This window comes from Vigna angularis, chromosome 9, assembly GCF_016808095.1.
Source record: "Vigna angularis cultivar LongXiaoDou No.4 chromosome 9, ASM1680809v1, whole genome shotgun sequence".
In the NCBI taxonomy this organism is placed as follows: Eukaryota; Viridiplantae; Streptophyta; class Magnoliopsida; order Fabales; family Fabaceae; genus Vigna; species Vigna angularis.
The window spans coordinates 29,080,109-29,106,467 of NC_068978.1; the positions used below are offsets into that span (position 1 = coordinate 29,080,109).

The 26,359-nt window shown below is 31.5% G+C and overlaps 1 protein-coding gene and 1 long non-coding RNA gene across 2 annotated transcripts; one reads left to right on the forward strand and one right to left on the reverse strand.

Annotated features, from left to right (window-relative positions):
* Positions 1-11,132: 11,132 nt before the first annotated feature.
* On the forward strand, positions 11,133-12,275 carry LOC108347290 (ethylene-responsive transcription factor ERF069). The gene has a single exon (XM_017586460.2). It carries the CDS (start codon positions 11,213-11,215, stop codon positions 11,987-11,989), a length of 777 nt encoding a protein of 258 aa, XP_017441949.2. The 5' UTR covers positions 11,133-11,212; the 3' UTR covers positions 11,990-12,275.
* A 4,898-nt stretch (positions 12,276-17,173) lies between these two features.
* On the reverse strand, positions 17,174-19,563 carry LOC108347359 (uncharacterized). The gene is made up of 3 exons (XR_001833872.2): positions 19,421-19,563; positions 18,422-18,552; positions 17,174-17,417 (listed from the first exon to the last, which is right to left on the reverse strand). It is a non-coding gene; the product is annotated as an uncharacterized LOC108347359 (long non-coding RNA).
* Between the last annotated feature and the right edge of the window lie 6,796 nt (positions 19,564-26,359).

A 26,359-nucleotide genomic window follows, 5' to 3' on the forward strand; every position in this document is an offset into this window, starting at 1 on the left:
GGCTACTTCACCAAGCACGTGCTTGACTCATTAATAATAATCTTACAAATATACTTCAGTTTCACAAACAAAGAAGGAGGAGTTGGAGCTGACGGCTGACTCCTACACGGTTAAGGTTCAGCAAAGTTAGATTCTTGAGCTCCGCAAAGCTCGTCAGAACCTCGTCGGAGAGAACGTTGTTGTACAGATCCATCAACTTGAGACTCTTCAGGTTCCCCAGCTCAGGAGTGAGCGAGCCGGAGAGCGCATTCACCTAAAGAAAGAGCGTGTCCATATTCTGAAGCCTTCCGAGGTCAGCCGGAATATCGCCGGAGAGTCCGCAATACGCGGCGTCGAAACAAACAAGTTGGGATAGGTTTCCAATCTCCGACGGGATGCCGCCGGAGTAAGCGTTGTAGTAGCCCATGTAGAGCTCGCGAAGCGCGGTGAGGTTTCCAAGCTCCGCGGGATGTTTCCCATGAGCTCATTAGGTGCTGCTAGGTGCCATACTCGGGAGGGATCTGGCCGGAGAAAAAGTTGTCGCTGAGATGGAGATTACGGAGGATGGGCATGGCGACAATGGCGATGGGGAGGGGACCGATCATGTTGTTGTTGTAGAGGTCAAGGACTTGGAGATTGGCGAGGCGGGTGAGGTTGGAGGGGAAGGTGGCGTTGAAGGCGTTGTTGGAGAGGTTGAGATGGCGGAGGGCGGAGAGTGCAGAGAAGGAGGTTGGGATTAGGCTGGAGAACTGATTGTCGGCGTGGGAGAGGTAGGAGAGGAAATGGAGGTACAGGAGAGGGGGAGAAACGACCTCGGTTCATCAAGAACCGAGGCATAAAGTACAACGAAAAAAAATATTTAAAAAAATAAAAAATGTTACTGCTTCAGTTAATTTTGAACCGAGGCATAATCCTACCATTTTATGCTTCGGTTCTGAATCGAGGCATAAAGTCTATCACTTTTTACCTTGCCTGAATATGCATCGGTTAAGAAACCGGTGTCTATCAGCGAAAATAACCGTTGTCGTTTCTCCTGATGACACTAGTGATTAGGTTTTAGGTATGACAAAAGCTAAAGTTTAATTAATTTAAAATTATTTAATTTAAAGGGTATTAGGCTTCAAGTTTGATAAAACACGAAGCCTAATCTTTTCTGATTTAAATAAATTATTTTATTTTAAAGATGTTAAGTTTTAGTTTATCTAGATAAGTGAAGTTTAATATGCCTTTTAAAATGAAACAAGTTTTATATGAAAAAGGTTTAGGTTTTAGTTATTAAAATAAACGTAACATTATTACTTTTTTTATTATTTATTAATGGTGTTATGTTTAAGTTCTTATTAAATCAAGACCTAATATTAAAGTGTATGTTTTATTTTATAATCGAGGTAAAAATTCACTTTTTTTTACTACATTTAGATATGTCTCGATTGTTAACTGAGATATAATATTCCACTTAACGGATGTCAAAATTATTTCTTGCACTTATTATTGTTTATAAAATCCTATGAAATTTAGAGGTTTACAATAATAAATTATTATTAGTGAATTTAAGTTACAAACTTTCTATGGAAGAGTTCCACTTAAACCCAACAATGAAGTTGAAATCTTGATTATTATTAATATTTCTCATTGATATATTAAATGAATCATTAGCGAATATTTTCCCATTGTTTCTCCACCTAATATATCTAGGCAATCTTATAAACAAAAAAAAGACAAATTGAGGCTCAAAACCTTACCATTTGAACTTTGTAGAATACACAATTAATATCAATCAAATGTATGAGTTTTAATTATAAATCAAGAATTGTCTGTGCTACTTTCATTACTGACGCTCACGTTAAATGTTAAAAAAAAAGCTACATTTTTCTAAAGAAAATCCAATCTCAATCATTAATCATTGTAAAAAATTATGTTTGGTATAATAAAATAATTCAATTATCCCTACATAATTAGTACTTGATATGGGAGTGTAAAGTTCAAGTTATAGTTTCGAATTTTCATATACATCACACTCCATACCTAACTTTACCACAGACATTTATTGTTTACACAACCACTAGAAAATTCAAATTTTTTCCAAAAGCATTTAATGAATTCACCTTATCCTTTTTCTCTTCTCTTATAAAGAATAATAAAAAATGGGAAAAAGAATTTAAATAATTCACCTTTTCCAAAAGCATTGAATGATTCCACAAAAATAATAAAGAATGGGAAAAATATGATTTGACATCATTTGACGACATTTATATAAGAATAAAATAGATATAAAAAAATAAACTTTTGTATTTTTAAAGAAAAAGAAATAAAGGATATAATGTGAAAATTTTAGTGTTAAAATATGATTATCCTAAAGAATATACCCAAACGTATAAGCATAATACATGTGAAGTAAGATTGGTACACATAGGACAAAACACTTAAGATCAATCATCACTAATATAGAGAAACTACACCAAAAACCCTAACCATGGTTGAATGGTTAGAAAAATCCTAACAACAGGATCCTTGGGAAGAAATCTCACAAAGATAATCATTCTCTTCATCCTTGTGCTCTTTTGACTCTTCCTCCTCCCTCTGGTGAAGCTCTTCAAGACTCTCGAGATTCTCCTCCAAAGGAATCGGGTATATAGGGGCAGTCAAAGTGCGTTCGGAATCCTCAGAGTCCCCGTCTGATCCATCAGACGAAGAACATCGTCCTCTGCGACGATAATATGGCGGGGTGGGCTGAGTCCACCATACATAGAACTCAAATATCTGAGACTCCTCCACAAACTCATGAAGGCGTGTGATAGTGCACCTCAGATATCCGATGAAATGATCCACATCAAGACTCGCCTCAGGTATCCATCTTCCCATGATGTCATGAATCTCTATGTGGAAACCCGGTTCTTCTTCATATGCCAGTTCTTCTTCATATGTCATCGGTTCTTCTTCATATGCCATCTAATAACCCTTAAAGGATTTGAATGATGAAAATACGAACTGTTTCCTCAAATGAAATAGAAAAAGGTGACAGAATGCCAAGAAAGAAACTTGCATCACTCACATAAGAAAGCTTTTGAATCGCTTGATCTTTCCAAAACAAGGCTTGATATTTCCTTTGGAAAAAACAATGAAGTTTTATAGATTCTTTGAAAAAGAATTGATCTTGTTCGGACCAAGATTTCAAAAGTATAAAACTTTAACTTGCATAACAAGCTATGATTAAGTAATAAGAACAACATGATCAAATTTAGAAAAAGTAAATGAAAAAGGAAAAATAGTAGCCCGAAGTACGTACTTGTACTTGAAAGAAAGAACAAGAACAAAAGCTTTTCAACCTGTTAAAGAAAAGTAGAAAAGGCGATGATCAGAAGAATGTGTATGAAAAAGAAGAACAGGAGAAGGTTTTGTTGAAGCGCTTTTTTTTCACTCTAAGAAGGTGACAACGCTTACCTGAATGTGAACCAAGCAACTCAGATTTTCTGAGAAATGTGAACTTTATGGCCTTATGGGTTTGTTATTCCAGGGTTTATTCCCTGCTATTTAAGCGTTTTATTAGAAGTCAATTTTTCAATTCTTGACGAGATAAAAGCAACATTTTTTTTATTCTTGAGATGAAATTATAATGTAAATACTATTTCTATTGTTTAGCATCAGTTGGATTTATTTTTCATCTTAATTGACGTTTTATGTTCTTTCTTCATACTGATGTTTTGGATTTTAAAGTTAAAGTGGAATATTTTATTTCATTTAGTTTGTAGGAGTAAATGTCAGAATCCATTTAAAACGTACTCAGGATTCGTTTTAGTGGAGTTCACGTGTCAAGAGGGGGCTCGACACTCAGAGGACGGACGCCAGGTGTCCAGCGAAGAGGATCCGGAAATCAGATAGTGGAAGACAGGTGTCGTCAAATGAGCGGACGCTCGTTTTGACATTGGAAGGAAAACTTTGAGTTTCAGAAATCCACGCCATTCTCTGCATGCAACCTCTCCTCCAAACTCTGGAACTTCATTTCTCCTCCTTCTCTCTAAATCTCCTTCATCTTCTCTCTACGAAATCTTCATTGTTTCTTCTCTGATCTTTGTTCAGACACCGTAGAAGCACTTTCGGCGTCAAGAGCTTCCAGATAAACCGTTCGGTTTGTGAAGCGGAGCTGATAAGTCCTTCTCTTCACTATGTCGTTCGTTTTCCTAGACATGAAAACCCAGTTCTGGTTTCATGTGTTGATCACCATTCTCTAAATGAGTGATTCTGAGAGTGTGTTGGTTGTACCCTCTTTAGTTGGATAATTGTCGAGCGTTGAGGGTAGAAGAACTGGTAGTGGCGAACCGTATTGTCTCTAGGAACGTTCGTTCACGCTCAGAGGTAATGGAAGCTTATTAATTTAATTTGTATGATTATGTGTGTTGCATGAACGTTCGTTGACTTGACTGAATTAATATATGATGGTTGATATGTTTGGATTGTATGAAGTATGAAAATTGATTATGATATGAATGTATAAAGTTATGAAACTTATATGTTAAGAAATGAGTTGAATATAAATGAATTCTAAATATGAAATTTTCCTATGATAGGGTAAGTCCGTCACTGAACAGTCATTGACCGTTCGGTAATGCTAGTAAACTTGGTCAGAATTGGATTCTTTCATTTGGGAAGAATCCTAGTTGAGGACGAGCGTCTTTGTGTTGTAATATTATGCTTGAGCGTTCGGTCAAGCTTAGTTGTGTCTGGGTATTCTGTGATAAACTTAAGTATATATATATATATATATATATATATATATATATATATATATGTATTTGTATATTTTAGTTTATTCTTAAAACACTACTCCAATAGTATTTTATTATAATTATCAAAACCTTCTAATATAAGTTTAGTAGTGCTTGGTCTTACACCCAACGCTCGTACTGAGTAGTGCTAGGTCTTACACCCAGCGCTCGTACTGAGTAGTGCTCGGTCTTACACCAAGCGCTCATACTCGTTTCTTTTATAATCTATCTTGATGGAAATAGCGTTCGTTCAACTTCAATAGAGTTTTCTCTCTACCGTGCTCGGTCATTGACTGACATTCGATTGTCTTGATGCTAAACTCAAATAAGCTAAGTTTTCATAAGCGTTCGGTTTCTTCATGTGAATTCTTCTAAGTATCATTCTTTGAATGTCTTGAAGTGTTTACATCCATTGGTTCCGGCCTAAAGCCTTAGTACTTGGCATGGTCTTTTCGGTGTTCGGTTGGAGCTCTCAAGAGTTAGTTCATCTAATTGGCTCACTTTGCAAGTAACGTTCGTTCTAGTCGTTCTTGTTACATATGATTGTACTCGGTTTCTTTCTCAACCCGATAGTAACTCTCTTGGTCTTAATCTATTATGGAACTAGAGATCTCTCGGTCTCGATTCAAGTGTTCGGTCTCGTTCTGAGTTAGGGTTGAACGTTCGGTATTTGGCATCCTTATGGATCTTTGTGAGAAGTGTTTAAGTGAAATGATTATTAATGAAAGACGAGAAGAATGTGATATGGATTGAAATGTGTTGAGATCTCGGCAAGCGTACCAGATCGTTAAGTAATAAATCGGTAAGTCCGAATATCGTTTTCCCAAGAGATTTGTTTTGATTCACAGATTGTTAAAGTTTACTAATTTAGCGATTATTAAACGTATTTTTATAACACAATTGAGATTAGCATACAAATGTAAATAAAGTGGTAAAAACAGTCGAATTAAAGTTCACTGGGGTTGAAATTCAAGTTCATCATTCCGGTAATTTTCTACTAACACAATTCCTCAAAATTAAGCATCGACATCCTAGGCGCATGCAGCCTCTGATCCCTCAGATGACAGTTCAGAATCACTCAAACTAAATTACTAATCCCTTAACTAATTCAGTTATCAGATTTGCCTTAAACACAATGTTACAGATGACTAAAAATTCCATCCTATGTCTAGGACTTGAAATCCTATAGCAGTTCTATCCTAGGTCCGCGGTCTCATACATTTCCCAATGATTTAACGATTCAAATAGCTCAGATTCCCATCATAGGTATGAATAATAAAGATAGAACACATAATTCAAACAAGTTCATGCATTAATAGAGAAATTACATAGAAGTTCAGAATTTTACTCTCAACCCCAGTGAAATGGAGTTCTAGCTACACATATACATCATAGAAGCGATAAACGATGGATTGGACGGTGGAAATTGGTGGTTTTCCACCATGGAACAACTAGACTTGAGCTGTACATGAGTTGCAGAGCTCCCGCCAGATCTCCTCCCTCCAGAAATGACTCTCTCTGCCTTTGGATCGCGTTTTTAAAGAGAAGGGCTGTAAGTGATTTTTCGCTAGGCGAGCAACCTCTTCTCGCTGGGCGAACGTCCATCGCTCGCTGGGCGAACGTCCACTTGCTGGGTCACGGGCGTCCACTCGCTGGGCGAGCGTCCACTTCTCGCTGGGCGAGCGTCCTCGCTGGACGTCTTCGCTGGACGAGCGTCGTCTCGCTGAGCGAGCGTCCACTTGCTGGTCACGGGCGTCCACTCGCTGGGCGAGCGTCCACTTGCTGGTCACGGGCGTCCACTCGCTGGGCGAGCGTCCACTCGCTGGGCGAGCGTCCACTCGCTGGGCGAGCGTCTACTTCTCGTTGGGCGAGCGTCCTCGCTGGACGTCTTCGCTGGACGAGTGTCCACTCGCTGGGCGACGAGCGTTCGTTCGCGCTTGGTTATTTGATCCTTCTGGCTTGGCAAATGACGCGCTCCAAGTCTTTGACAGTATCCAATCCTTATTCTACTTCGAAATAAACAAACAAAAGCATCAAAACACATTTAAACAATCAAAACTATATTTACATCAACATGTATATACTTTTCATGAGAATTAACACTTAAACTTACTCAAAAGCACAACAATTTAAGTAACAAATACAAGCAAAATTCACACTTATCAAAATGTTTTGGATTATGGACGAGCGTTCCGGGGAGGAACGACTCATGAATGAATATTAGAATTGGTAAAGTATGAATGTGGGCATGCTAAGCTGGCGGTTCATCCTGATGTTCCGTGAGTACTCGTCCTCACGTAGAGGAGGGTAGGTCATGTGTGGGAACGACAGGAGGTCCTAGTCCTTATGGTTAATTTGGACAGATAGGACTAACCTCGGGTGGCAGCTGTTGAGGGCATCCCAGTTACTACATCACCCGGGTGCACGAACGCCTGTAGCTACACAGATTTCATACAGTCCGGACAGTTAGTCTAGTCTTAGGCTTTGTATGAAACGTATGATGAAATTATCTTGTTTGTTTGATTGTGTGAAATGTATGTTTATACATGAATTAAATTATATAAGCTTACCCTATTTCCTGTCTTGTCATGTATTCCTGTTCGTTCGTCTTTGTCATTGCGATGATCACCCTGTGAGTGGGAGCAGAAGGAGAAGAGTTGCTGGAAGAAGCATTAGAAGAGGCGCTAGATGAAGATAACTTAGTAGAGTTAGAAGTTAAGACCGAGCAGTAGAACCGTTCGGTCAATAGTAGTCTGATAGTAAGGTGAACGCTCGATCACCTTTTCCCTTTGATTTCGTTTTTGACCGTTCGGTATAGGCTTTTGTAAACCGTTCGGTCAGAACTACTTAGGAAGTTCAATTTTTAATTTTCTAGTCTTTTTGTAAGGTCGTTCGGCCTTAACCGTACGTCCTATCTTTTGTAAGAACTGAGTTGTATTATTATTATATGTAATCATTCTATTATATGGTTTTACACTGTATTTTTGGGATGTTACATTAATGGTATCAGAGCAGTTAGTTCCTAAAACGACCTGTGAGTTGTGGGTTTGTCATGTTTTTCCTGTATAAAGTTGAGTCTAAATGGTATGTTCTACCGTTTTCCCAAATTTAGATGCAAAATTTGTATATTCAACTAAAAGTTTTGAGAACAGAGAATGTCTTGATAGAAGTAATGAGGATGCACACTCATGACTTGTACCAGAGGTGATTTTCTTTTCTAATTCTGATTGAGATTAGACCCTTTCTCTCTATTGAATTCGACCGTTCGGTTTCTTGGTAATCGTTCGGTCTCTTACTGACTTTCATGTGACCGAACGTTCTATTAATTGTAACCGTTCGGTCATGCACTGTCTTTTTGATTATGCTTATTTGGCTTTTGGCTGTATTCAACGTTCGTTTTAAATAGTGTCCCTGAGTTAGACTGGGTAGTATTTTTCTCTGTATTTTTGGTAGATGACATCTAGGTCCCCTCCTCCCTCATCTTCCTGTGTTCAAACATAATCTTGGAAACGTTGGCAACAAATCATAGGAACAGAAGATGTAATAAGACGATAATTATATATCTCATCTCATAAAACTTGTTCTTTATTTATAATGATATCGTCGTTGCGTGAGCCTAACCATAATTAGAGCCTTTGAAAATCATAATGACAAGAATAAAAGAAGAATTTCTATTCGGATGAATATAATAATCATGTTTTGGAACTTGAAAAAAAAATGACAAAGAGAAGAAAAAGTAAAAACTGCCATTGTTGTAGAGAAAAGAAGAAAAAAAAAGATTAATGTGTAAGTGTTTGATAAAAAAAAATTGAAGAGAAATTTTTACTAAAAATATGAGAATGAGATATTTATAGAAATGAAATGTGCTTGAATATATATTGAAAAATTCAAACAATAAAAAATTAGAAAAACTAACGAAAAATCATAACATAAGATCTAATAAAAAATGATAACAAAAAACTAAAAGAAAAAACTAAAAGAAAAAACTAAAAGAAGATATAAAATATATATCTAACATACGTAATGAAGATTAGTATAACTTTTTTTATTTTATTTTGAGAATGAAACTTATATAATATTTATACTATAAACATGTTATTCCAAGATTCAAAATTCCTTTCAAAACATTTTCTAAATAATTAAAATAAAAATATATTTATTTTCATTAATTCAAAATCAATTAGACAATTACTGTTTCCTATTCATTTTTGTTTCTATAAACGTGAGTGTGCTTTGTTTAAATCTTTCTATTTTGTCTGCTTTCTCTCAACTCTTTAAAAAGGAATTGGAAGAGACTGATCTAAACATGGAGAAAGAATATTAAAAAAATATTTTTTTAGTTTTTCATTTCATAGCTATAACAAATAAATTTAATTAAAGAATGAAAATATTAACAATTTAACTTTAATCTAATTTGAATAGTTTTCCTTGTGGTTTTGGAGAAATGAATTTCTAAAGTTAACTAACAATAAATAAAATACTTTAATTCTAACAAATATTTCATTCTAAAATACATGGTGAAAACGTGAAACTTAAACATTCAATAATATTTATAATTTTCAAATATATATGAAATTTGTTGGTGAGATCTAAATCATTTTGTCATTATCCTTTAATTTTTTTCAGAACTTTTTTTTAGAAAGAATGATATTTTCATTACATAGAAAATAGTTATAAGTTTAAATTTTTTTTCACTTATTTAAAAATATATATTTCTATCAATAGTTAAATTAAATATTAATTAAAATTGAACCTTAAAAAAGTTTACTAAAAGTTGTAAAGAATTTTTATGAATAATGTAAGACTGAAAAATCCACACAAAATAAATTATCACCTGTTATCATTTGTCTTTAAATGAAAAATTATTTTTTCTTACTATTAATACTGTTAAAAATATATTCATTTATGTACATCACCATCCGTTCACTTTTATTTAATGATAATAAAAAGATACAAAATTAATTTTTAATTATTATTAAAATAAAAATATTATTAAAATTTAGAAAAAATATTTTTAAAAGATATTTTAAAAAATAAATACAAAATTTAAAGATTAAAATAATTTATATTAATAAAAATAAAATCAATAATAAGATATATACAATAAAAAATATTATCTAATAGTTACTAAAGCATAGTTATATATAAAATATTTTTTTTAACTTATACGTTTATATTTGTATTTTTCCTTTTTTTAATAAAGATAATTAAAAGTGATTATACATATTTTTATTTGTGCTTTCTTTCCGTATAAAGATAATTAACAAAAATTGTATTATGTAAAATTATAAAAATTAGTAAAAAAAATGCATACCTGTGTTATTCCACTAAATAATTTTTTAAATATATATTTTTAATTACAACTCCAAGTTTTAGAATTAATTATTTTATTTAAGTTATTGCTCTCTTTATATTTTAAAGCTCTTTCACATATTAAAGAAAACATATTTAAATTATCTTTTTAAAATTAAATTTCAAATATTTAAAAATATTACATATATAAAAATATTTTATTATAATAAAATAACCATTGATACTACAAAGCGACTATGTGTTTCCAATTATTATTTTATCATTAAAGCAACGGACCATTCAGTTTTCTTTGCTTGATCCCGATATCAAACCATATAATAGTGTGCAGACACACCATCGATCACAGGAAAACTTTGACACAGTCTTACGTTTATTTAACATATTTTTTTCACTTTTTTATTATAAAAGCATTTTCCATTAAAAAAAAAGCAAGTTTATCAAACTACAATTACTGTTGTTCAAAATAACTTTTCAGATATTAATTAAGACGTTGACCCCTTTATAGTGTACTATTGATAAAGTTTATTAAAGATATAAACCTTGAGAGTATATAGATTTTTAGAATCTTATATTTTAACTTATTTAATAGTTTTGCTTATATATGTCTCAATTTAACTTATTCTTATATAAATAAATTAAGTTAACCTAAGTCAAACATAAAGATTATTAACCTATTTTTCTAATATTATATATTATAATCCATTTAAGGTAACATAATGGTATTTCACTGATTTTAAAATCATTTCTTAAAAGAAAAATAATTAGCTTTAAAAATAGTCTTTAAAAGAAATTGATGATGACACAGAGAACGAGGGGGAGTGAGTTCCTTGATGACCAAGGAAGCATGTTACTTGTATCTCAAGGACTCGCAATAATTGAATTGTTTAATTATTAAAAGAGGAAATGTTGTATTTCCTTCCATTAAAATCTCCTTACAAATTCTCTGTTACTTTACATATATTAAATAAAATAAATAAATAGACTTACAAATATAAAATTCATTCTTGGAAACTTTCCATAAAAAAAAAATCTGAAAATTAATATTAATATTTAAGGAAAAAGAAAGTGAAAATAGAAACAAAACATGTTATAAAACAACCATTCTTTTCCAAAAGAACATTCTCAGAAAAGAAGAATCCTTTGTCTTTCTTGTTGCCATGGAAGAGCACCAAGAGAAAACCATCGTCACCAAGTTCGTGAAATCTAAATTTTTCTTTCCCAAAGTTATTCGCATTTCAGCAACGGATCAGAACGCCACAGACTCCTCTAGCGAAGAAGACGACGAAGAAAGGAACCTTCACAGAGTTAAGAAGGTGGTTAGTGAGATAAGAATTGTGCATGCAAACAGAACCAAAGGACACAACAAAAACATCAACAATAATACTGATTGTTGTTGTTGTTCGGCCAAATACAACAAAACTATGGAACAACACTACCAACGGGAAAAATCAGAGTCCAAGTTTCGCGGCGTGCGGCAACGGCCATGGGGACGGTGGGCGGCCGAGATAAGAGACCCTTTCCAGCGGAAGCGAGTGTGGCTTGGAACCTTCGACACGGCGGAAGAAGCTGCTATGGTTTACGACAGAGCTGCTATAAGCTTCAGAGGTGTTGATGCTGTCACGAATCTCATCAAACCGCCTCTGAAAGAGTGTGAAAGTGTTGTTAAACCGAAGAGTTGTTGTGCATGCGCTTCACCAACTTCTGTTCTGTTGTTTCAGCCTTGGATGGAACCTTTGTGTTTGGAAGAAACCTTCAAAGAAGAAGTGTTTGATGGGTTAAACTATGAAGTTGATAGTTTATTGTTTTCTGATCATGCTCTTTGTGAGCAACCTCTTCCTACTACGTTGTCTAATGTTGATGTATCCTTGGATGAGGATCTTGAATCATGTAAATGGGATGTAGATAGTTTTTTCAGTGATGAAGCTTTTGAATAATGAGATGTGGATTATTTCTAACTGGGTTATATTCCTTTTTCTTTTTTTCCTGAGATTAGTTCATTTTGTGTTGCTGAGTAGAGTTAATCTATAAGTTTACTTTCTATTCAAAAAAGTTGTATCCTTGTAATTAGTTTACTCAGAAAGATGCTTCTTTATTTGTTCGAGGAAGAAACTTGTAAATAAAGCATGTGACAGTGGTAACACAGCTTTTGATCTTTGGTGTTGCTAACTTTTAAATGGAACATGATAACAAATTGTGATAATATATTTTCTAATAGACCAATCTGTTCTGTGTTACTGAGAGAGAATTTCAGTGTTTTTGACAGAACTGATAAGTTTTAATTTATGAATTTACTTTTCTTTGAAAAAAAATTGTATCTTTCTATTTAGTTTATTAAAAAGGTCAATCTTTTTTGTTTGTTATAAAAAGTTCATCTATAAGCAGATTAGAGTGCAGTTAACTTTGTTATCTGCTAACTCCCAAGTTTTGGTTGAGATATTTTTTTCCTATGCATTGTCAAAGATTTTGGACCAACCAAATGGCATTATTCATAAAGTGAGTCCACATGTCATGTTCAATGGTTGGCCACCTTAGTGCTTCAGGGCCACACATACTGCATCTTGGACTCTTGGCTTTTTCTGATAAAATGTTTGTGTGGTGTGATGGTCTACAAATAGCATTTCAATGGCATGTTTGAAGGTTTATAATTTATGTTTAAAGTCACTTTCTCATGTACTTTACCATGTTTGAAGGACTAACACAACATCTTAAACAGAGGCATGCAAGTTGGTCTGATTTTTACATCAAGTTTGGAATCACAAGGTCGAAATCTTTAAACCCTTTTGAAACTTTTATAACCAGGTGACACAAAGGTTTGATTTTTTTAATGAATTTGGATTCAAGCTCTCAGAATAAGAAAGAACAAATTAACAAATTAACACTGTTCAAAAACTAAAACAAATTAGAAGTTATAAATTCCATTTCTCATAAAACTTAAACTTAATGTTTATAAGTTTTTTTTTCTTATATATTACTGAACTTGTTCATCTCTGTTCAAAGTCATATATATGGCACAGTTATAATCCTAACATAATGGGAAAACTCGTTCTAATTCTGTGGATCTACTGAAAAGGTGTTCGCAGAAGGGACCAATGACATGCTTCCATCATTAATTTGGTTTTGATTTTTTTGTTCTAGAACATACCTTTTGAAACACAGGCATGCAAGTTGGTCTGATTTGGGTCGTTCATGGATCTGACAAAGAAAAAGTTCCCTCATTCTTGCACTCTAATAAATTTTTTTTGCAGAATGTTGACTGAGCTTTGAAATCCCTTTCTTCATAGAAGATTGATTCAACAAGCAAGTTGTTGCAGTTTCATGAGAAAAGGTAACTTTTACACTTTCTCTAATCTAGAATTAGACAAATGCAATAACTACTTGTAGAATCCTTCTAGCTCATCATCATCCTTTCCAATGTTTTTGTCTGAAGAAATTAAGAGTCATGGTTTCTAGATTCTTGGACAGAACACATGGATATGCTAGATTGAAGAATGCCCAGTGACTACTTAAGGATCAAGTCAAGGAACTATTTACAATTTTTAATGTTTTCAATTAAGAACTTTGTCATGCGTAGACATCATAGTTTGTTTTTCCCAAAATGATTCATTCACATTACACATGGAATTCTTCACAAGGTCACACACATAATAGCTTATACCCTTCTCTTATTCAACAAATTTTAGTACATTCATCCTACCAATATTAAGCAGCTTGAGAAACTGAATTAAACTTTTCTTCAATAATCTTGATAAGATTTTTTCTAATTTTAAAAAAATAAATTACTTTTCTTCAATAAATCTTGATAACGAGACCAATTTATTATATACCGAATAATAGTGATACTAAAACATTTGACTTATTTAATTATTGATGAAAATGCCATGGGTTGACTAAAAAGTACAGAAAATGATGAAAGTCCAGCATGCAGTGTATATATATGTGGCTGGTATTGAAGTGTCTAAGGGGACCTACCATTTGAACTTGAAATATGGACTCAACATTAAGCCTAGTGCTTGGTTGGTCCAAAATTGAATGACAATGTCAATGACTAGTGAAAAATATACCAATAAGATATTATGGGTGTCACCACAATTTGCTTAATCACAACTTTTTCTAACACACAGTTTTTCCTTTTATATAACTATTTATGAAATAAAAAATAACACTATATTATAAAATTAATATCTCATTATCAAGTGAAAAAAAAATTATATATATTTTCTTTTAAAATGGAGCAAATCACGTGAAAAATGAAAGCATAAATAATTAGTATGTTTAACTTTTTTTTTCTTTGAAAATAAAATATAACATTTGAGAATGATAGAGGAACACATACACTAAGTAAGTCAAGAGTTAAGAGGCAAGAGGAGAGAAAAAAAAATCTTAATATTTTTTACTTTTTATTATATTTAATTTTATATTTTACTATTTATTAACATTAAATAACGTGTTTTTATTAAAAAAATTAAAATTTACTTAATTTAATTTTCATAAATTCCTATTAAATATACATATACTTTATTTAAAATGTTAGAGGTTATGATTATAGATGTCAATTTGACTCATGACTAATGGACTAATTTTAACTCCCTCATTAGTCTTTATTGATTTGATGTAAGTTTGCCTCAACTAGGTTTCAGGTGGGTCCAACATGATTTAATCACATGTGAACCAGTGACTCAAATCAACTTAACCCAACTATAGTAGAGGGTGGCTTGACATGACTTAGCCAAAGGTGGGCTTTAAATGATTTGACTAAATATTGGCTTAACATGACTTGAAAAAAATGTGGGCTTGACTTGACTTAGCATGAGGTGGACCTCTCGTATCGATTTAAGTTGGGGCTTGAGTTTTCTTGGATTGAAGGTTAAGTTAGGTTGGTTCAAATTAAAGGTCAAACTAAGTTGATTTTTCGAATGATTCGAGTCAACTTGAGTGGTCGAGATGAGTCAACCAGGTTAAAGTACAAGTTGAGTTAACATGGACTAAATGTCGAGTCAAGTTGGCCAGAGCCAAAGGTCATGTCGGGTTAGCCAGAGTCAATGGTTGAGTCGTGTTAGCCAAGGGCAAAGGATAAGCCAAGTTGAGCCAAGTCAACTAGGGTTGAAGGTGGAACTGAGTAGGCCCATGCTAAAGGTCAAGCTGAGTCGATTTGGATCGAAAGTCAAGACAAGTCAACCTAGACTGAAAGTCGAGCCAAGTTAGTTCAGAACGAAGTTCAAATCAAGTCAACTTGTGTCGAAGGTTGAGACTAATCGATCGTGCAAAAGGTCGAGGCCGGTAAGCTTAGGTTGAAGGTCAAAACAAATGACTGAATCAATGGTTGAGATGAAGGTTGAGTCAGGTTGACTTAGACTGAAAGTCAAAGTGAATCAACCAAGGTCGATGATCAAGACGAGTCAACCTGGTATCAATGGTTAAGATAAATTGACTTGTATCGATAAATTGAACCTATAACTAAATCAAACAGTAGAGTCGAAAAATTATATACCTAATCCAACCTCTTTTATTTTGGTTTGAGATGATCTCACATTCCACATGATTTTTGTTGTTATTTTGGTCTTTGTAAATTTTCTCTTATGAATTTTTTAACTCTTGGGACTTTTTTTTTTCTTGACCCGATCAAGGCCACACCCTATAAAGCGGGTAATTTGACAAATCTATTCCCGACACTCAACTTCCAAGATTCTCCGCTTCCTTCTTGGTATCTTCAAGGTCTTATTCTATTCTTGCTCTCAACCAGTATTTTGATTTCTGTTTTATATAATATATACTAGTTTTGGTTTTGTAAAATCAAACCGTAGACAATATATACCAATGGTAATAATGTAATATGCAAGTAGAACAGCAAACTGTGAATACAATATTATGGACTGTTATAATCGTGAAATATAATAATACATTTTCCTACAATTTTCTTTGTGCATAAAATTTGTACTTTGTTATATTTTCTTGTCGAAGATACAAAATAATATAAGAATTCTGTTTCTCTATTTTTTTTCATACCAGTGAGTTGAATATCGAGATAAATTTTGGGTCAAAGATAAGTTATATATTGTTAAAGGATTTGTTTTATAGCTTTGTCTTTTTTTTTGGTTATATTTGATTTACAAACACAAAACAAAGAACACATTGCCGATATTTTTCATTTCATCTTTTAAGAATTATTTACGCTAAAACTTATAGTCATACAATTTATAAATATTGCTACTAAAGAAATTTTTTTAAATATCATACTATATTTGGCTTGTTAATCTAACTGTTTTTACACATAGATATATAAAAGCTTTTAATTAGTTTCGTAGATACATAGGAAAGGCAACACATGTTATTTGAATTTAAAGTAAATTGAAGACAACATTTACATCTAACAAAAAAAGAGACAATCAATATTAATTTAAAATTTAGCTACTCTAGATACATCTCATCTACTGTCTATAAAACAAACAACCAATACTACAAAAAAAATTAGAATTATTAGCATATATATATATATATATATATATATATATATATATATATATATATATATATATATATATATATATATATATATATATATCAATAATCAGTAACATCTAAAAGTTGTCACTAATTGAATTTTTTTACAGATTACCGATGGGCTAAGATCTGTCGATAATGTTCATGTCGAAAATAATTATAGATGGTTTATACTCACCAATAATTACCGATGATTTATATATGCTGATAATTACTAGTGGATCAGTAAATGGTGAAATAAAACGTTTATTAATATTGTTGGAAGTCCCACATCAATTAGAGATAAGGCCAATTTATAATATATAAGTGAGGTGCAAATCTCACCTTACAAGTCAGTTTTGTGGGGTTGAGTTAGACTTAAAGCCCACTTTCTAATATGGTATGTTAAAGTCTATCTTAGCGAGTTCTAAGTGGGCATTTCTGTTTTCATCCGTTGTTGGGCCGCTATCGGACCACCCATTAATTTCTACTATCACGCACGAGATGTCTATACCTCAACGTGAAGGGGGTGTGTTGGAAGTCCCACATCGACTAGAGATAAGGCCAAGGGGTTGAATTAGGCTTAAAGCCCACTTTCTAATAAATATTATGAAATGGTGGATATAAAAGATGATAAATTTGACTAACATTATTTGCTATAAATGGATCAAATGGTTGGTATTTTGATCAAAACCATTTACAATACAAAATAACTACTATTTTTTGAAGAAGTAGAAGTGTTGTATTCTAGCTCATATATTTTATGAATAATCATATATAAATCATCATAAACATAGTCTCTAAGGTCCTTGAGGTACATCTCATGGGTCAATTTGCCAAATCTCTTAACTCGTGAATTGTGAGACTTAATAGCTTGTTATAAACCTACAAAATCAAAAATTACATGAAGTGTGATTTTTCTTTAATTATAGCAAACATATACATACTTGATATTTGAACCAATAAGAAAAGTCTGAGTGTATTCTGAGTAAAAGTATTTCCTTTTTAGACTTCATCAACCACAATGAAAGAGCTATTAAATATGAACACAATTAATGACTATTTTGACAAACACATAATATATACTTAAAATGATTACATATGAATATATACAATTTAAATAACTTATATTATTTTAAAAATTAAAATAAATTATATAAAAGTTTTTCGAGTTAAATATGTTTATACTTCTTAAACTTGAATGTAAAATTAAAATTTGTTTACCTCTCAAACTTTTATACATTTTAGTCTCAATTTTAAAAATTAAGGATGTAGTCTTCTTAATTAATTTTTTATAATATTAAATGACATTCTAGATTGACTTTTTTTATAGTTAAAGTATGTAAAAGAAAAATATAAACAACTCAAAGCAGCTTAAAATATCATTTTACATGTAAAAGTTTTTAACACAATTAGGTAGATTGACTTTATCTATTTAATTTTATAGTTTAAAAAATAAACTATATTAAAATTTGAAACAAAATCAAATTTCAATTTAACAACAAAATTTAAGAACTTAAAACATATATCACCCTTTATTTAATATATTTTCCTATTTTCTCTGTAGTGTTTCCTATCTCTTCTTAATGGTGGCAATATTTAATCAAGCTATTAAAAAAACATTAAAAACTCTTTATTTAAGAACTTTTTTCCTCTGTAGTGTTTCCTATCTCTTCTTAATGGTGACAATAGATATAATTTCTTTTTATGTATTCAAACTAATATTTAATCAAGCTATTAAAAAAACATTAAAAACTAAAAATGGTAATACATATTTTAAACATAATACACAGTAAAACCTGGAACACATAAAACTATAAACTCCACACCCTAAACAAGATTTCACATTATTATAAACGTAAATGGGTAGTATAACTTATACAATAAACCTTTTATTTCTTTATATTCCTTCAAACACAAGGCATGCAACATCCAAATCAATGCTGATAATTTCCACAACAAGGACGATCTGCTGATCGTTCTGAGAGTAACCTTCTACTCTGAAATTTTTCAAATGAACCTATAAAGTAACAAATACTTAAGAATTTATTTTAACATAAACCATATATTCAAGAAATTTATTTTAACATAAACCATATATTCAAGAAATACGACAATACTACAAAAATAAAATTTAATTTTAGAGTTATCGTAAAAAAAAAACTTGATTAGTTACTTGGGTGTCATTGGAAAATTAACAATTTTGTTCAAAAAATTGGATGAGAAAGTTTTTAATTTCTGTCAGAACACGAAAAGTTTCACAGTTTTATTTAGAAAAATTACATGAGAATGTTTGTGAATTCCGTTAAAAAAATTTATACAAGTTTATAGTTTTTACTAAAAAAAATTACATAATAAATAATAATACTTTTGTCACTTATCCTCTTAAGGTATCAAATCCATTAAATTTATATTATATGTTTATTTATACTCTTATTTAGGAATGTGTTTTTTTCTAAAAAGAAAATATTATTTTATTTTTTGTGATTCTTAAGGATAATAATAATATCACTTGTAAGTGTGTTAAGCAACCAAAATAGGACATACTTAAAAAAAATTCACAAGTATTTATATGAAAGGTAAACAAAAAAATATTATTAAAAAAAAAACAATTTATACATACTTTAATTTTTTTTTAAATATACAACATAGTTTTTATTCATAAGTTAACTAACTTATACATAAAATAAAATTAGTTTTTTATTTTAAAAATATTTATGAAAATTGTTTATATTTGATACATATGATTAAGTAATTATTTAAAAAAAATAATTTATTGAATAAAAAATAAAGGATTAATTTTATATTTAGCAAATTAATCCATATATTACCACAATATTCTCATACAAAAAGATAGAAAAATCAGAAAAATGAAAGATTTCACTTACTTGCATGAAAGCCACCTACGTTCAATGTTGTCGATGCCCTAACAAATAAGAAACCTAACACAAAATCAAAGAGAAGAACCCAAATAAAAGAGATTCTATTAGAAGCCATTACTTTTTTTCATACCACAATGTCTTCCACACATTCTAATTTATACCCCAAACATGGGTAGGTGTGCTTTATTTTAAAGCTTTTTATTACGTTTGACATTGATGCACACTTCTTATAGTTGACATCTTTCATTCAATGAAAAGGAAGTTGGAGAAAATTTGTGCTTTTTCTTTGGATCTTATGAGTGTTGAATCTTTCAACAAGTATGTGAAAAAAATTCAATATCAATTTCTTGTGAATAATCCGTATAAAAGATTATGAAATTATTTTTTACATCAAATCTTAAAATAATAAGTCTAGAACTCAAATTCATATTTATATTTCTAGTAAGACTAAAAAATAAAAATTAAAACGCTTCTTAAAATCTCCTTTCTTAAATTATATATCTTATGTTACATTAAATATTTAAAGTTAATTAATGTTCTAATGTTTTTGAAAGTAAGAGAAGTTAAATTATCGTATCCAAATTAAAAATTTAAAAATATAATAATTTTGAATATATATATCAATTTTTTTTTAACTTTGAAATTTTATCAAAATATAATCTTAGTAAAAATAATAATGAAGCAAGTGGATCAGTGTGTAATGGGTTGGTCAATATTCAGAACTTTAGGCTGAATATTACGAAGATGTTGATGACAGTGAGGATGGTTGTTGAGAAGGACCCACACGTCATGGTTGAACTCAGCTGAACCATAAAAATTTGGGTTTCAATTTTGAGGATAAAAAAAATCCAACCAAAGGAGAAATTACATTAAAATAAAATTTAATTAGGATTTTATAAGACATAGATTACATAGTAATAAATTAACTTAATTATAAATGAAGAAAAAAACTCACTAATAAGCTTTTGATTTAATCCAATGATTATAAAGTGTTACAATAATGTATAAAAAAGTCAATTACTAAAAAATTCAACTTTCAAATTCGTTTTTTTTAATTTAATGTCCGAACTAGTTTTAAAAAAACATTGAAAAAATATAAAATTTTGAAATTAGTGCTTAAATAAACTTTTCATATTACTATTTTAAATTTGTGGTAGTGCAAGAGGAACTTAGGGGTGCGAATTGTAATCAACGCCAACAAGGAAAGCCCACAACCACCCAAATACCAGTCGTGTTCCCACCCTAAACTTCAACTACCAAAGCTCCACTCCCAAAACCATTATCACAAACAGGCCCCGAAACACTAATAAAAAATTATGTATAGGGAGCATCTAAAACAGCAGTTTTAAATAAATAAATATTTTTTAGTACAATTCCTTTTATTTTATTATATATTTTAGAAAATTAAAAATTTACTTTTAAAAGTATAATCATATACTTTTAACTAAGTGTTAAGATCTATGAATCACATGTCAATTGGCAATAAACTTTAGAAATTGGGAACAATTAATAAGTAATATTGAGTATATGATTTTTCTTCTATAAAATAGCTTAGATTCTTTTTTGATGTTCCTTTTTATAGGATGGAGAGAAAGAAACATGAATGATATGAGCGTGCTTACAAATGAAGACCATGACCGTTTTATATAACTTTTGTTGGTTACTTTTCCTAAGTTTCAATATTTTAATTTGGCTCCTCAATAAATTAAAATACTGTTTATGGTCTTTACACAATAATCATTTTATAACATATATGTCTTTAACCACATTTAGTTAATTAGAACACTCTATAATTGGTTAATAAAATATAATGGCTCTAACACATTTAATGATTTGTTATATATATATATATATATATATATATATATATATATATATATATATATATATATATATATATATATATATATATATATATATATATATCTGTGTGTGTGTGTGTTGGGTGTGTGTGTGTGTGTGGGTGTGTGTGTGTTGTGTGTGTGTGTGTGTGTGTGTGTGTGATTTGTTATATATATATATATATTCTTACAAATCCGTTAGACTTTATGAGTTCAAAATTGTCATTATATGTCTTGAAAATATCCAAAAGATTTCGTCCATTGATTATATCTACATGTAGAACCAAAACAATTTATTGCATTAATCTCAATCAAACTTGACAATGATCACTAATGCGGACACAATCAAATGACATGGATTTATCATGAAATGAATAACAAATGGAAGTTGTTAGTTTTCAAACCATATCCTTGGAGTCTCTTGACATAATGTTTTCTTATTGCCCTATATGCGTCGTCAATGTTTTTGTTGAGAAATATTGTCTTGACATCCATTTGATGAAGTTCCAAATCATAATGTGCAACAAAAGTCATTATTCTTCTAAAAGAGTCTTTCGATAAAACTAGAGAGAAAGCCTCTTTAAAACGACAAACCCCTTCATTATTCTCTCTTGGTCTTAAATATTCACTTAATACCAATACCAATGGGCTTCATATCTTATGGTAATAAGACAAGTTCTCAAAGTTTATTGTCTTGCATGAATTCATGAAGCACATGTTTATAAGGATCTTGAGTTTGTTCTTATAGAGATTTTTGAACTTGTTAGAGGTTTTGAACTTGCTTCATCATAAGCAACTTTATTTATCATATCACTTTCACTGATTCATCATCTAACCTTATTCTTCCCCTCAAACTCAATATCCTCAAAGAATATGACTCTTCTCGTCTCAAAGATATTTTTAATTTGGGATCATAAAATTTTTAGTCCTTGATCTTGTTATTTGACTCTATGAAGTCAATATTATGCTTAGTATCATGCAATTTTCTATTTAAGGATTCACAACAATAAGTCACCATATGAAGAATATGTAGATTATTATTAGCTAAAAATAAATTCGTTCCAACAAAACTTGAATTTAAAGACAATCTGAATTCATTGTTTCCTAACAAACATAATTAAAATAATTTGTCCAAATTAACAAATAAAACCAAATTTCCCCTAAATGACATTATAACTAAAGTGTTTTTCAAATCCAAAATAGAAAACTAGCACATAATAGTAATCTAAAACATCCTATGACTTTCATCTCTACCGATTTGCTATCTCCCACATAGACCCATCCTTAGGCAACCTTTCTTTGCACACCAAGCATGATATTTTGCATAATCCTTCTTTATGAGTTCAACTTTATTGAAAAAGAAACATTTATCAGACTAATTTTTATTTTTTGTGATGAACCTTTAGCAACATCAATTTTAGATTCTCAGTTTTTTTTTCCTCTTTGTCCTTGTCATTAGAGGTATTACCTAAGTGAGCACTTTCAATATTTTCTTTCTTTAGTCTCTCATCTTCTTGAACACAATATGAAATTAGCTTATTAAGAGACAATTTCTCCTAAACCTTAAACTGTCCAAAATGTAAAGGAAGAGGATCAAAACAAAATGTACGAGTAACTCTTTCGACAACTCAAGTTTCAACACCTTAAGTTTTGAGGCAATGTTCATCATCTCCATAATGTACTTTCTCACATTTCCTTTGCCTTGATACCTCATGGAATCCAAACTTTGAAGAAACACACTTGTTTCTACCTTATCGTTTTTCACAAAGTGCTTTTCAATCTTAACAAGGAAAGTTTTAACACTTGTAATTTCTTCAGATACAATACCTCTATAGATCTCTGAAATACTACACTTAATGATAATCAAACTCATATGATTTAAGCGGTCTCACTTCTCATATTCTCTCCGTGAAGTTGAGATCCATGTAGTTAAGAACTATTTCCATGTTCTCTCTTCAATCCTTAATTCAAATAATTCAATCAAAATTATCAACAAGACCAAAATTAATCTTTATTTATTCCAAAATCAAATTAATTATTAATTATATTTTATTTTAAAATTCATAAAAATAAACTAAAAAACAAAAAAATTATGAATATCCAAAAACCAGATCCAAGCTTCCAAAACGAATATGCACCTAACCAGACATGGGCCAAAAACGAAACTTTGCCAAAATGAACCACGCAACGGTATCACCTAAAGCGAAATAGAAAAATATAGTAACAATGCCTCTGCCATCGCAGCTTGTGAACCACCATAGATCCATCATCGCTAGCAAACCAGAGAACGAACCAGCATAAACCACCACTAATCACCTCTATTGTTCCCGAGCCATTGTGAGAACCAACGAAAAACAAAACCAGAAAATTAAAAAAACCTTCTTCCTCTTTCGTAAGTCACTATTGCGGGTAAAAACCATCACAAATCCATCATAAACTCTCTAGACTCCATATAAACAACAACAAAGGCCACTATACGCAAAACCATATTTTTTCATCAGGATCTCCATCACTTTGTTGCAAGCAACCACCAGTGCAAATCCACCAAATCTTGAGAAGAAAGACGTGTTTGAGCCGTTGTCGCTCACAAGCTTCACTATCGTAAATCACCCCGAAGTTGTCCCAAGTGATTGTTGTTGAAAGAACAACCCTTCATTACGAAGGTGCCACCATCACAAGTGCTTTTCGAAGGCAACCACCACGACTCCATCGTAGACCACTAACAAGGGAAGGTCACTGCCTGAAATAGAGCTATGTTGTGAATGTATAAGGTAGCTTCTGTTAGGGAAAAGAAGAAATAGAGTGCCTCCCCAGACCTGTAAGAAAACTAGAATCAGAACCACCATCACTTCGAACGCAACCAAAAATCATTATGTTTCCAATGATCACCACTGCTTGAGAGAACTCCACGATAGAAAACATGGCGGCACACCATAAAAGGGATCAAGATTGAGGTTTTATGAAACCCACGATAGAGAGAGGAAAAACCCATGGATCACTGGGTTAAAATTGTGAAAGGATTAGCCATGTTCGATGTACGATGCACTGTTAGTGAAGAAGGAAGGAAGGCAAAAATGTATAAAAAGATTGGGGATTTTTCCCCAATTTAGGGTTTCTGATTCTAATTTCCACTTTAGGGTTCTTAAAACATTAGGGTTTTAGATTGAAATTTTCTTTGATTTTAATAAAAGAACCCACACAAAAATATCCATTAATACAATTAACAAAACAAGATTTAAGATGCAAACCATAATCATATAAAACCCCCAAATTTCATAAACAAAATTTCTCATAAAGTTGAAAAGATCAAAATTATGGTTTAAACTAATTAATTATAAACTAACATGCTTTGTTACTAATTCCCTTTAAAATAGAAGATTAAAAGCGTAATTGAAGGATTGGATATGAGAAACAATTAATATGTATATGATATTTGTTCAGTAATTGAAGGATTAGAAATGGGAAACAATTAATATGTATCTTTATTTTCTCTTTTATGCTTTGTTCACATTAGATGATTTGTGGGAGATGATTTGGGAGAGAATGATTGAATGGATTTGAGGGGATTTAGCCTATGTTTGTTTGAAGGTATTTCACTATTTGAGTGAAATAGCAAAGACGGATTTACTCTAGCAGTGTCGTTCGCTTGCGACGATTTGGTTGGACAGAAAAGCGAAGATTTGAGTGTTTACAACATCTCGCTAAATTAAGAAGATTTGCACTGATTTTGGCGTAGAAGACTGTTTTGCCCTGTACTATTATTAAAATTCCAACCACACCATTCAGCCATGCATAATATAAAAAATGCAGAAATTGTATTCGATTCTTATGTTATTCAGAACCGATTCCAACCATATGAAACATAATATAAAAAACCTAGCACTCTGGTTAATGGAGGAGGTAATGTTTCTTTTTGGATTTTGATGTGGTTGTTGCAGGTTGAAGGTGTCTGATTTAGATGAAGAGGAAGATAGTGGTTAATGGAGGAGGAAGAACGTGGTTGACGATGAGGAGGGAATTGAAGACGGGTGTGTATTCCGTTACAAAGAATAGCGTAACCGGTTCGAGCTTTTGGAAGGAGTTGTAGAGGTGAGGCGTATTCGGTTACACGGGAAGCGTATCCGGTTCCAGCTTGGAGAAGAACTTCGAAATGATGCTTACTCGGTTACAGAGTAGCATATCCGGTTCCAATGCTGCATTCCTTCGTCGTTTCCACAACATTCGTTCGGTCCAACGTGAAAGGGAGGACGGAGAGGAGGGAGATGAGGGAGATGTCTACAGGGCGAAGGTTTGTGCGTTGGAGGACATGTGGTGGTCGTGGCCATGGACAAATGCAATGAAATACATAGTTTTATAATTTTCTTTTCTTTTTATAATTTTCCAAGATAGAAAACATGGCAGCGCACCAGAAAAGGGATTAAGATTGGGGTTTTATGAAACTCACGATAGAGAGAGGAAAAACCCATGGATCACTGGGTTAAAAGTGTGAAAGGATTATCCATGTTCGATGTACGATGCAGTGTTAGTGAAGAAGGAAGGAAGGCAAAAATGTATAAAAAGTTTAGGGTTTCTGATTCTAATTTCCACTTTAGGGTTCTTAAAACGTTCAGGTTTTAGATTGAAATTTTCTTTGATTTTAATAAAAGAACCCACACAAAAATATCCATTAATACAATTAACAAAACAAGATTTAAGATGCAAACCATAATCATATAAAACCCCCAAATTTCATAAACAAAATTTCTCATAAAGTTGAAAACATTTTCCACAATACATAGTTTTATAATTTTTACTACATTTAAAAATAAATTCATTTTACTACATTATAATTTTTTTAATTTTTATAAAATAATTTAAATAATTATTTATAATTTTGGTCTTTTTATACAAATTTTAACATTTAAATATAACAATAATAAATAACATTTTCTATAACTTCCATAACTAGGGGCATTTTGGTAATATTTCATTTCTACCAATTATACAATTTTTTTTATCAGTCACATCAATCAAATCCTACACTAATTCTCATAAACTTTACTTCCAAATCTACTCTAAATTACCCACAAATTCACTCAAAAAAACAACAAAAATATCACCCTCA

Coding starts and splice junctions, on each gene's coding strand:
- LOC108347290 (XM_017586460.2), top strand. CDS start 11,213: ATGGAAGAGCACCAAGAGAAAACCATCGTCACCAAGTTCGTGAAATCT.